Consider the following 13,383-nt stretch of genomic DNA (forward strand, 5'->3'; position numbering starts at 1 on the left):
TCCCAGTAGTAATACCCAGCTGTTCCCAGTAGTAGTAATACCCAGCTGGTCCCAGTAGTAATACTCAGCTGTTCCCAGTAGTAGTAATACCCAGCTGTTCCCAGTAGTAGTAATACCCAGCTGTTCCCAGTAGTAATACTCAGCTGGTCCCAGTAGTAATAATACCCAGCTGTTCCCAGTAGTAATACTCAGCTGTTCCCAGTAGTAATACCCAGCTGTTCCCAGTAGTAGTAATACCCAGCTGTTCCCAGTAGTAGTAATACCCAGCTGGTCCCAGTAGTAATACTCAGCTGTTCCCAGTAGTAATACCCAGCTGTTCCCAGTAGTAGTAATACCCAGCTGTTCCCAGTAGTAGTAATACCCAGCTGTTCCCAGTAGTAATACCCAGCTGTTCCCAGTAGTAATACCCAGCTGTTCCCAGTAGTAATACCCAGCTGTTCCCAGTAGTAATACCCAGCTGGTCCCAGTAGTAGTAATACCCAGCTGTTCCCAGTAGTAATACCCAGCTGTTCCCAGTAGTAGTAATACCCAGCTGTTCCCAGTAGTAATACCCAGCTGTTCCCAGTAGTAGTACCCAGCTGGTCCCAGTAGTAATACCCAGCTGGTCCCAGTAGTAATACTCAGCTGGTCCCAGTAGTAATAATACCCAGCTGTTCCCAGTAGTAGTAATACCCAGCTGTTCCCAGTAGTAGTAATACCCAGCTGTTCCCAGTAGTAATACTCAGCTGGTCCCAGTAGTAATACCCAGCTGTTCCCATTAGTAGTAATACCCAGCTGTTCCCAGTAGTAGTAATACCCAGCTGTTCCCAGTAGTAGTAATACCCAGCTGTTCCCAGTAGTAATACCCAGCTATTCCCAGTAGTAGTAATACCCAGCTGTTCCCAGTAGTAGTAATACCCAGCTGGTCCCAGTAGTAATACTCAGCTGTTCCCAGTAGTAATACCCAACTGGTCCCAGTAGTAGTAATACCCAGCTGGTCCCAGTAGTAATACCCAGCTGTTCCCAGTAGTAATACCCAGCTGGTCCCAGTAGTAATACCCAGCTGGTTCCAGTAGTAGTAATACCCAGCTGGTCCCAGTAGTAGTAATACCCAGCTGTTCCCAGTAGTAACACCCAGCTGGTCCCAGTAGTAATACTCAGCTGGTCCCAGTAGTAGTAATACCCAGCTGGTCCCAGTAGTAATACCCAGCTGGTCCCAGTAGTAGTAATACTCAGCTGGTCCCAGTAGTAGTAATACCCAGCTGGTCCCAGTAGTAATACCCAGCTGGTCCCAGTAGTAGTAATACTCAGCTGGTCCCAGTAGTAGTAATACCCAGCTGTTCCCAGTAGTAATACCCAGCTGTTCCCAGTAGTAATACCCAGCTGTTCCCAGTAGTAATACCCAGCTGTTCCCAGTAGTAATACCCAGCTGGTCCCAGTAGTAATACCCAGCTGTTCCCAGTAGTAATACCCAGCTGATTCCAGTAATAATACCCAGCTGGTCCCAGTAGTAGTAATACCCAGCTGTTCCCAGTAGTAGTAATACCCAGCTGTTCCCAGTAGTAATACCCAACTGGTCCCAGTAGTAGTAATACCCAGCTGTTCCCAGTAGTAGTAATACCCAGCTGGTCCCAGTAGTAATAATACCCAGCTGTTCCCAGTAGTAATACTCAGCTGTTCCCAGTAGTAGTAATACCCAGCTGTTCCCAGTAGTAGTAATACCCAGCTGTTCCCAGTAGTAATACTCAGCTGGTCCCAGTAGTAGTAATACCCAGCTGTTCCCAGTAGTAATACCCAGCTGTTCCCAGTAGTAATACTCAGCTGTTCCCTGTAGTAGTAATACCCAGCTGTTCCCAGTAGTAATACCCAGCTATTCCCAGTAGTAGTGATACCCAGCTGTTCCCAGTAGTAGTAATACCCAGCTGGTCCCAGTAGTAATACTCAGCTGTTCCCAGTAGTAATACCCAACTGGTCCCAGTAGTAGTAATACCCAGCTGGTCCCAGTAGTAATACCCAGCTGTTCCCAGTAGTAATACCCAGCTGGTCCCAGTAGTAGTAATACCCAGCTGTTCCCAGTAGTAATACTCAGCTGGTCCCAGTAGTAGTAATACCCAGCTGGTCCCAGTAGTAATACCCAGCTGGTCCCAGTAGTAGTAATACTCAGCTGGTCCCAGTAGTAGTAATACCCAGCTGTTCCCAGTAGTAATACCCAGCTGTTCCCAGTAGTAATACCCAGCTGGTCCCAGTAGTAATACCCAGCTGTTCCCAGTAGTAGTAATACTCAGCTGTTCCCAGTAGTAATACCCAGCTGTTCCCAGTAGTAATACCCAGCTGGTCCCAGTAGTAATACCCAGCTTTCCCAGTAGTAGTAATACTCAGCTGTTCCCAGTAGTAATACCCAGCTGGTCCCAGTAGTAGTAATACTCAGCTGTTCCCAGTAGTAATACCCAGCTGTTCCCAGTAGTAATACCCAGCTGTTCCCGGTAGTAATACCCAGCTGTTCCCAGTAGTAGTAATACCCAGCTGTTCCCAGTAGTAATATTCAGCTGTTCCCAGTAGTAGTAATACTCAGCTGGTCCCAGTAGTAATACTCAGCTGTTCCCAGTAGTAATACTCAGCTGTTCCCAGTAGTAATACTCAGCTGTTCCCAGTAGTAGTAATACTCAGCTGGTCCCAGTAGTAGTAATACTCAGCTGGTCCCAGTAGTAGTAATACTCAGCTGGTCCCAGTAGTAGTAATACTCAGCTGGTCCCAGTAGTAATACCCAGCTGTTCCCAGTAGTAATACTCAGCTGTTCCCAGTAGTAATACTCAGCTGTTCCCAGTAGTAGTAATACTCAGCTGGTCCCAGTAGTAGTAATACTCAGCTGGTCCCAGTAGTAGTAATACCCAGCTGGTCCCAGTAGTAGTAATACCCAGCTGGTCCCAGTAGTAGTAATACCCAGCTGGTCCCAGTAGTAGTACTACTCAGATGTTCCCAGTAGTAATACCCAGCTGGTCCCAGTAGTAGTAATACCCAGCTGTTCCCAGTAGTAATACCCAGCTGTTCCCAGTAGTAGTAATACCCAGCTGTTCCCAGTAGTAATACCCAGCTGGTCCCAGTAGTAATACTCAGCTGGTCCCAGTAGTAATAATACCCAGCTGTTCCCAGTAGTAGTAATACCCAGCTGTTCCCAGTAGTAATACTCAGCTGGTCCCAGTAGTAGTAATACTCAGCTGGTCCCAGTAGTAGTAATACCCAGCTGTTCCCAGTAGTAATACCCAGCTGTTCCCAGTAGTAGTAATACCCAGCTGTTCCCAGTAGTAGTAATACCCAGCTGTTCCCAGTAGTAGTAATACCCAGCTGTTCTCAGTAGTAGTAATACCCAGCTGTTCCCAGTAGTAATACTCAGCTGTTCCCAGTAGTAATACCCAGCTGTTCCCAGTAGTAGTAATACCCAGCTGTTCCCAGTAGTAGTAATACCCAGCTGGTCCCAGTAGTAATACCCAGCTGTTCCCAGTAGTAATACTCAGCTGTTCTCAGTAGTAATACCCAGCTGTTCCCAGTAGTAATACCCAGCTGTTCCCAGTAGTAGTAATACCCAGCTGTTCCCAGTAGTAATACCCAGCTGTTCCCAGTAGTAGTAATACCCAGCTGGTCCCAGTAGTAATACTCAGCTGGTCCCAGTAGTAGTAATACCCAGCTGGTCCCAGTAGTAGTAATACCCAGCTGTTCCCAGTAGTAATACTCAGCTGGTCCCAGTAGTAATACCCAGCTGTTCCCAGTAGTAGTAATACCCAGCTGTTCCCAGTAGTAGTAATACCCAGCTGTTCCCTGTAGTAGTAATACCCAGCTGTTCCCAGTAGTAATACCCAGCTATTCCCAGTAGTAGTGATACCCAGCTGTTCCCAGTAGTAGTAATACCCAGCTGGTCCCAGTAGTAATACTCAGCTGTTCCCAGTAGTAATACCCAACTGGTCCCAGTAGTAGTAATACCCAGCTGGTCCCAGTAGTAATACCCAGCTGTTCCCAGTAGTAATACCCAGCTGGTCCCAGTAGTAGTAATACCCAGCTGTTCCCAGTAGTAATACTCAGCTGGTCCCAGTAGTAGTAATACCCAGCTGGTCCCAGTAGTAATACCCAGCTGGTCCCAGTAGTAGTAATACCCAGCTGGTCCCAGTAGTAGTAATACCCAGCTGTTCCCAGTAGTAATACCCAGCTGTTCCCAGGAGTAGTAATACCCAGCTGTTCCCAGTAGTAATATTCAGCTGTTCCCAGTAGTAGTAATACTCAGCTGTTCCCAGTAGTAGTAATACTCAGCTGTTCCCAGTAGTAGTAATACCCAGCTGTTCCCAGTAGTAATATTCAGCTGTTCCCAGTAGTAGTAATACTCAGCTGTTCCCAGTAGTAATACTCAGCTGGTCCCAGTAGTAGTAATACTCAGCTGGTCCCAGTAGTAGTAATACTCAGCTGGTCCCAGTAGTAGTAATACTCAGCTGGTCCCAGTAGTCATATATATTACCAAGCACAACATCCTTCACCTTCAATGAAAGCTGAGAACGGGGACGATTGGCTGTCGATGGAGAGATCTGCCCAGATCTGAACAAAACCAAGAGCTGCTGCCCTCTTCAACACTATTAGCTATTACGTCGAACTGGGATGAGGGAGTCCTTATTCACTCAACGGAGAGAGAGAGAACAACTTTGATTTAACGTTTCAACTTCACGGTAGACACGCAGAGCAGAGCGCGCTGCAGGAGCACAGCGCTCTGTCGTTTTGTTGGCTATCACCTCTTCTTTGTTTCTTTCTTTTAGTGAGTGTCGAGTTTTCCAGGTGATTATTAAACAAATGAACACTGGACGAATGTCAAGGTGATGCCACCTATTTTCACTCGTAAGAGGACCTGGGACACGCGCTCTGAGTGGGAGATTTTGACCAGCAAGTTCTTCTGACTGAAAGTGTCCACCACTATTCTCACTGGGAACATGGCTCTCTGTCCGCAGTTACTGCTGCTGCTCGGATGGAGCTATCTATTCGGTGGATATTGCGCGATGTTGAAAGATCATTTCACTGGTTTGAAAAGAAAAGGTGAATCTGGGCACTCCGGTGCCCCCCGGGCGGACAATGACCGCTCAGAGAAGAATGAGCAAGACCTGCTTTTACAGGATACTATGACGGAACACATGCAGATGCTTTACGACAAATACAACCGTGCAGGATTTCCTTTCAAGGATGGGAATACGGTCCGCAGCTTTAAAGCGCATTGGGGTAAATCTAATTAAATATGTATTTGTCACATGCCGAATTTAACGAATGTAGACTTAACAATGAAATGAAGGTGAGAAACCTTTCACAACTATGTAGAGTTACATAAATGTAATTAAAAAAAATATATATGAGCACAAGAGGAATAAAATAAACAAGAATCCAAAATGTGAGCCAAACTGGATGAATCAATGTTGTTTCCACGTCATTTCAACCCCCAAAAAAGTATATGTGAAGACGTTGAATCAACATGGGGAACTAATTGAATTTGCAAAAAGTAATCAACATTAGCGCATTTCAATTTTTTTTTACTTAGATCCAAGAGTGAAATTGTTAGCTGATTTCAAGTTCGTTTACAACTCAACCAAATGTAAAACATAACTAGACATTGAATTGATTGATGTCTGTGCCCTGTGGGATCAAACTATACAGGGAGAACCAGTACCAGATCAACGGGAAGAGGTATGAGGTAGATATGTACATGAAGGCAGGGTAAAGTGACTAGACATCAGGATAGATAATAGTAAGAGTAAACTAAAGAACAGAGTAGCAGCAGCAAATGATGAGTGTGTGTGTGTGTGTGTGTGTGTGTGTGTGTGTGTGTGTGTGTGTGTGTGTGTGTGTGTGTGTGTGTGTGTGTGTGTGTGTGTGTGTGTATATATATATATATATGGTGGACAAAACATTATGAACACCTGCTCTTTCCATGACAGACTGACCAGGTGAATCCAGGTAAAAGCTATAATCCTTTATTGATGTCACTTGTTAAATCCACTTCAATCAGTGTAGATGAAGGGGAGGAGACGGGTTAAAGAAGGATTTTTAAGCCTTGAGACAATTGAGACATGGATTGTGTGTGTCATTCAGAGGGTGAATGGGCAAGACAGAATATTTAAGGGCCTTTGAACGGGGTATGGTAGTAGGTGCCAGGAGCACCGGTTTGAGTCAAGGACTGCAACTCTGCTGGGATTTTCATGCTCAACAGTTAACCTTGTGTATCAAGACTGGTCCACCACCCAAAAGACAGCTTGTCCAGCCAACTTGATACAACTGTGGGAAGCATTGGAGTCAACATGGGCCAGCATCCCTGTGAAACGATTTAGAGACCTTGTAGAGTCCATGCCCTGACGGATTGATGCTGTTATGAGGACAAAGGGGGGTGCAACTCAATATTAGGAAGGTGTTGTATAGTTGGGACTACACAGCACCTGTTGATCCAAAGCCCAACCAATGAAACACTGAGCCCATTACCCAAAACGGAACAGCTGTTTCACCTGTTGTTTAGTATCCCAGGGAAATGAACATCTGTTTCACCTGTTGTTTAGTATCCCAGGGAAATGAACATCTGTTTCACCTGTTGTTTAGTATCCCAGGGAAATGAACATCTGTTTCACCTGTTGTTTAGTATCCCAGGGAAATGAACATCTGTTTCACCTGTTGTTTAGTATCCCAGGGAAATGAACATCTGTTTCACCTGTTGTTTAGTATCCCAGGGAAATGAACATCTGTTTCACCTGTTGTTTAGTATCCCAGGGAAATGAACGGCTGTTTCACCTGTTGTTTAGTATCCCAGGGAAATGAACGGCTGTTTCACCTGTTGTTTAGTATCCCAGGGAAATGAACATCTGTTTCACCTGTTGTTTAGTATCCCAGGGAAATGAACATCTGTTTCACCTGTTGTTTAGTATCCCAGGGAAATGAACGGCTGTTTCACCTGTTGTTTAGTATCCCAGGGAAATGAACATCTGTTTCACCTGTTGTTTAGTATCCCAGGGAAATGAACATCTGTTTCACCTGTTGTTTAGTATCCCAGGGAAATGAACGGCTGTTTCACCTGTTGTTTAGTATCCCAGGGAAATGAACATCTGTTTCACCTGTTGTTTAGTATCCCAGAGAAATGAACGGCTGTTTCACCTGTTGTTTAGTATCCCAGGGAAATGAACGGCTGTTTCACCTGTTGTTTAGTATCCCAGGGAAATGAACGGCTGTTTCACCTGTTGTTTAGTATCCCAGGGAAATGAACGTCTGTTTCACCTGTTGTTTAGTATCCCAGGGAAATGAACGGCTGTTTCACCTGTTGTTTAGTATCCCAGGGAAATGAACGGCTGTTTCACCTGTTGTTTAGTATCCCAGGGAAATGAACATCTGTTTCACCTGTTGTTTAGTATCCCAGGGAAATGAACGGCTGTTTCACCTGTTGTTTAGTATCCCAGGGAAATGAACGGCTGTTTCACCTGTTGTTTAGTATCCCAGGGAAATGAACATCTGTTTCACCTGTTGTTTAGTATCCCAGGGAAATGAACGGCTGTTTCACCTGTTGTTTAGTATCCCAGGGAAATGAACGGCTGTTTCACCTGTTGTTTAGTATCCCAGGGAAATGAACGGCTGTTTCACCTGTTGTTTAGTATCCCAGGGAAATGAACGGCTGTTTCACCTGTTGTTTAGTTTCCCAGGGTAATGAACATCTGTTTCACCTGTTGTTTAGTATCCCAGAGAAATGAACGGCTGTTTCACCTGTTGTTTAGTATCCCAGGGAAATGAACGGCTGTTTCACCTGTTGTTTAGTATCCCAGGGAAATGAACGGCTGTTTCACCTGTTGTTTAGTATCCCAGGGAAATGAACGTCTGTTTCACCTGTTGTTTAGTATCCCAGGGAAATGAACATCTGTTTCACCTGTTGTTTAGTATCCCAGGGAAATGAACGGCTGTTTCACCTGTTGTTTAGTATCCCAGGGAAATGAACGGCTGTTTCACCTGTTGTTTAGTATCCCAGGGAAATGAACATCTGTTTCACCTGTTGTTTAGTATCCCAGGGAAATGAACGGCTGTTTCACCTGTTGTTTAGTATCCCAGGGAAATGAACATCTGTTTCACCTGTTGTTTAGTATCCCAGGGAAATGAACGGCTGTTTCACCTGTTGTTTAGTATCCCAGGGAAATGAACATCTGTTTCACCTGTTGTTTAGTATCCCAGGGAAATGAACGGCTGTTTCACCTGTTGTTTAGTATCCCGGGGAAATGAACGGCTGTTTCACCTGTTGTTTAGTATCCCAGGGAAATGAACGGCTGTTTCACCTGTTGTTTAGTATCCCAGGGAAATGAACGGCTGTTTCACCTGTTGTTTAGTATCCCAGGGAAATGAACGGCTGTTTCACCTGTTGTTTAGTATCCCAGGGAAATGAACATCTGTTTCACCTGTTGTTTAGTATCCCAGGGAAATGAACATCTGTTTCACCTGTTGTTTAGTATCCCAGGGAAATGAACATCTGTTTCACCTGTTGTTTAGTATCCCAGGGAAATGAACGGCTGTTTCACCTGTTGTTTAGTATCCCAGGGAAATGAACATCTGTTTCACCTGTTGTTTAGTATCCCAGGGAAATGAACGGCTGTTTCACCTGTTGTTTAGTATCCCAGGGAAATGAACGGCTGTTTCACCTGTTGTTTAGTATCCCAGGGAAATGAACGGCTGTTTCACCTGTTGTTTAGTATCCCGGGGAAATGAACGGCTGTTTCACCTGTTGTTTAGTATCCCAGGGAAATGAACGGCTGTTTCACCTGTTGTTTAGTATCCAAGGGAAATGAACGGCTGTTTCACCTGTTGTTTAGTATCCCAGGGAAATGAACATCTGTTTCACCTGTTGTTTAGTATCCCAGGGAAATGAACGGCTGTTTCACCTGTTGTTTAGTATCCCAGGGAAATGAACATCTGTTTCACCTGTTGTTTAGTATCCCAGGGAAATGAACGGCTGTTTCACCTGTTGTTTAGTATCCCAGGGAAATGAACGGCTGTTTCACCTGTTGTTTAGTATCCCAGGGAAATGAACATCTGTTTCACCTGTTGTTTAGTATCCCAGGGAAATGAACATCTGTTTCACCTGTTGTTTAGTATCCCAGGGAAATGAACATCTGTTTCACCTGTTGTTTAGTATCCCAGGGAAATGAACGGCTGTTTCACCTGTTGTTTAGTATCCCAGGGAAATGAACATCTGTTTCACCTGTTGTTTAGTATCCCAGGGAAATGAACATCTGTTTCACCTGTTGTTTAGTATCCCAGGGAAATGAACATCTGTTTCACCTGTTGTTTAGTATCCCAGGGAAATGAACATCTGTTTCACCTGTTGTTTAGTATCCCAGGGAAATGAACATCTGTTTCACCTGTTGTTTAGTATCCCAGGGAAATGAACATCTGTTTCACCTGTTGTTTAGTATCCCAGGGAAATGAACGGCTGTTTCACCTGTTGTTTAGTATCCAAGGGAAACCCTAACCCTAGGGAAATGGTTTGGACTAACAGTAGCCTTCAAGCCTGTTATACATTTTTGTGTCTGTGTTTATGGGTGAGTAGCCAATGAATGGACAGGTATTTGTGTCTGTGTTTATGGGTGAGTAGCCAATGAAAGGACAGGTCATTTGTGTCTGTGTTTATGGGAGAGTATCCAATGAAAGGACAGGTCATTTGTGTCTGTGTTTATGGGTGAGTAGCCAATGAAAGGACAGGTCATTTGTGTCTGTGTTTATGGGTGAGTAGCCAATGAAAGGACAGGTCATTTGTGTCTGTGTTTATGGGTGAGTAGCCAATGAAAGGGCAGGTCATTTGTGTATGTGCTTATGGGAGAGTAGCCAATGAAAGGACAGGTCATTTGTGTCTGTGTATGTTACATCTGCATTTTCCTTAAACTTTATTCAACTTTCCAATGGAATGTCTGGTGTAAACTGGGCTGGTGTGGCCTATGTAACTCCTAAATATAAATGTTTTACATTCAAGAGGCCGTTATGCAGTTGTCACACTGGGATATAACGACTGATATGATAGAACTCCCTATTGCCATGTAGAAGTCAGGTTTCAGCACCCATACGTTAGAAAACAGTGCCTCCTGCTGGAATGTGTTGATAATGCAGGGGGATGGATAAGGTAGGCAATGATGTGTTCACTGCCGTCACTGCAGCTTACAGAAAACCCACACAGAACATTCCCTTCAGGTTCTCTTTTTGGTTATTAAAAACATTACTTTCCAACAACATTCTGTCAACCAACATTTGTTAACTGGGAACCAAATGACTAGCGATTAGTTGTGATTGCAAGATGTCCCTAGAAAATGCCCTATGAAGCTTTGAAACATTTGAATGATAGGGTTTGTGGACCTGGCTTAAATAGCCTCTAATTAAACATTTTTTTGTTCTGCTCCAGGTTTGAAACTAAATTGAACGATATGCACAGAGATCCTATAATTCATGTAATTCTATGGACATGTGGACCTCTCTGACCTATACTCTCTATTCCAGGGGTGTTCAAATCTTACCCTACTACTGCTGGTTCTCTGTTCTACCTGATCATTAATTGTACCCACCTGGTGTCAGAGGTATAAATGATTTGAATTTGTGGGCTCTATACTAACTGCCCCGTCCTGTTCCTCTCCCAGGCACCATCAACAACAAGCAGCTCCAGATCTTCAACCTGACGTCTCTCACCAAGTCAGAGGCCGTCCTGTCGGCCACGCTCCACTACTACATAGGAGACCTCCAGAACAGCACCCAGCAGCCTGGCTGCAGCAGCACCACCAGGCCCAAGAGCTGTGGAGTCCCCTCCTCATTCCGCCATGGCCCCAGGAGACACAGCCACGTCCAGATGGATGTGTGGAGCTTTTCCTCAGTGGATAACCACACCAGGGCTTTGGGCCACTTTGTGATCAACGTGTCTACACTATACAGGGACTTCATCTCTTGGCAGTGGAAGGACGTCACCCGGGTGGTGAACCAAGCCAAGCATCATCGTGAGCTGCTGATCGGGATCGACGTGGCATCCCAGCCTGGAGCCAGGCCCTGGAAGAAGCTCCTCTCAGAACGCTCTCCTTACATCCTGGTCTACGCCAACGACTCGGCCATCTCCGAGCCCGAGAGTGTGGTGTCGACACTACAGAGGCATCAAACGACTACTACGGCTGGAGAAGGGGCTTTCGCCTCTGGCTTCAATAGACTGGGGCTGCACGCTCGGAATAACACCGCCGCGCAACAACAGGCGTCTCCTCACAGACGCCGGCGCTCAGCTAGCGTCCTCCTCCCGCTCCAGAACAACGAGTTACCGGGGCCGGAGTACCCGTATGAGACGACGGGCTGGGACGAGACCAGCCCCTACGAACCGCTGGAGAACAAGCCAGTCCCTCGGCCGAGGAAAAAGACGCGCGGTAAGAGCCAGAGGCACGGCGGTAAGATGCCCCTGCTGCAGTTTGACGAGCAGACGATAAAGAAGTCTCGTAAGAAGCAGTGGAACGAACCACGGAACTGTGCTCGTCGCTACCTGAAGGTGGACTTCGCAGACATTGGCTGGAGCGAGTGGATTATATCTCCCAAGTCTTTTGATGCCTACTATTGCTCAGGGTCATGCCAGTTCCCCATGCCTAAGGTATGTCTCAATGCTTCATGTAATTAATAATGTGCCAGTATGTGTTCCCAGACAGGGTCCCCAACCCTCATCCTGGAGAGCTGCAGGTTGAGCAGCTTTTGCTTTTGTTCCGGCAGGCTTTTGTTCCGGCAGGCTTTTGTTCCGGCAGGCTTTTGTTCCGGCAGGCTTTTGTTCCAGCAGGCTTTTGTTCCGGCAGGCTTTTGTTCCAGTAGGCTTTTGTTCCAGTAGGCTTTTGTTCCGGCAGGCTTTTGTTTCGGTAGGCTTTTGTTCCGGCAGGCTTTTGTTCCGGCAGGCTTTTGTTCCGGCAAGCTTTTGTTCCAAGTTCTTGATGAGCGGAATCAGGTGTAACAAAGTGCTGCACACTGTAGCTCTCCAGAGCCTGGCTTGGCAGGCTCATATAATAGCTACTCACAGACTCTGTTTGTCAACTTCAGTGGCCCTTCAGCACCACCGTGTGGCAGAATGTAGAACTGCTGTTGTCAACCATTGTTTCCTCATTATGATCTTAACACTTGGGTTTCCACATTTTTCTGCTCATGATCCCAAATTTACATCAAGATAGTCCGGTGACCCCAATTTGGAGATTAATGTAGTTTATTGGTTTTTGATATTGAACAACAGGGGATGTGAAATGTCATATATTATGACTAGCAGTCTGTGTTGATAGCAATGAGCACAACTGTGTTCACATGATGTTTTGAAGTACTTTTCTTTCAACAACCTGTCACTGAGTCGAGAATGGTGACATCACGCCGGCTCTTTCAGAACTCGTCCAGTTAGTTACTCCAGTCAGATAGAACATTGTCTGGTTAGTTACTCCAGTCAGATAGAACATTCTCCGGTTAGTTACTCCAGTCTGATAGAACATTGTCTGGTTAGTTACTCCAGTCAGATAGAACATTGTCCGGTTAGTTACTCCAGTCAGACAGAACATTGTCCGGTTAGTTACTCCAGTCTGATAGAACATTGTCCGGTTAGTTACTCCAGTCTGATGGAACATTGTCCGGTTAGTTACTCCTGTCTGATAGAACATTGTCCGGTTAGTTACTCCAGTCAGATAGAACATTGTCCGGTTAGTTACTCCAGTCTGATAGAACATTGTCTGGTTAGTTACTCCAGTCTGATAGAACATTGTCTGGTTAGTTACTCCAGTCTGATAGAACATTGTCTGGTTAGTTACTCCAGTCAGATAGAACATTGTCTGGTTAGTTACTCCAGTCTGATAGAACATTCTCCGGTTAGTTACTCCAGTCAGATAGAACATTGTCCGGTTAGTTACTCCAGTCAGATAGAACATTGTCTGGTTAGTTACTCCAGTCTGATAGAACATTGTCTGGTTAGTTACTCCAGTCTGATGGAACATTGTCCAGTTAGTTACTCCTGTCTGATAGAACATTGTCTGGTTAGTTACTCCAGTCTGATAGAACATTGTCTGGTTAGTTACTCCAGTCAGATAGAACATTGTCTGGTTAGTTACTCCAGTCTGATAGAACATTCTCCGGTTAGTTCCTCCAGTCTGATAGAACATTGTCCGGTTAGTTACTCCAGTCTGATAGAACATTGTCTGGTTAGTTACTCCAGTCTGACAGAACATTGTCTGGTTAGTTACTCCAGTCTGATAGAACATTGTCTGGTTAGTTACTCCAGTCTGGTCAGATAGAACATTGTCTGGTTAGTTACTCCAGTCAGATAGAACATTGTCTGGTTAGTTACTCCAGTCTGATAGAACATTGTCTGGTTAGTTACTCCAGTCAGATAGAACA

General features: G+C 45.2%; 1 protein-coding gene across 1 annotated transcript in view; it reads left to right on the forward strand.

The window, feature by feature from the left end:
- Window positions 1–4,494: 4,494 nt before the first annotated feature.
- bmp3 (bone morphogenetic protein 3) overlaps window positions 4,495–13,383 on the forward strand; it is a 104,390-nt gene continuing 95,501 nt past the window's right edge. The window contains exons 1-2 of the mRNA XM_071404410.1: window positions 4,495–5,226; window positions 10,641–11,620. Of these exons, the coding sequence (XP_071260511.1) occupies window positions 4,944–5,226; window positions 10,641–11,620 (1,263 nt within the window). The 5' untranslated portion in view covers window positions 4,495–4,943. The remainder of the gene's footprint in view (window positions 5,227–10,640; window positions 11,621–13,383) is intronic.

Source organism: Salvelinus alpinus, chromosome 5 (genome assembly GCF_045679555.1).
Source record: "Salvelinus alpinus chromosome 5, SLU_Salpinus.1, whole genome shotgun sequence".
NCBI classification, from domain to species: Eukaryota; Metazoa; Chordata; class Actinopteri; order Salmoniformes; family Salmonidae; genus Salvelinus; species Salvelinus alpinus.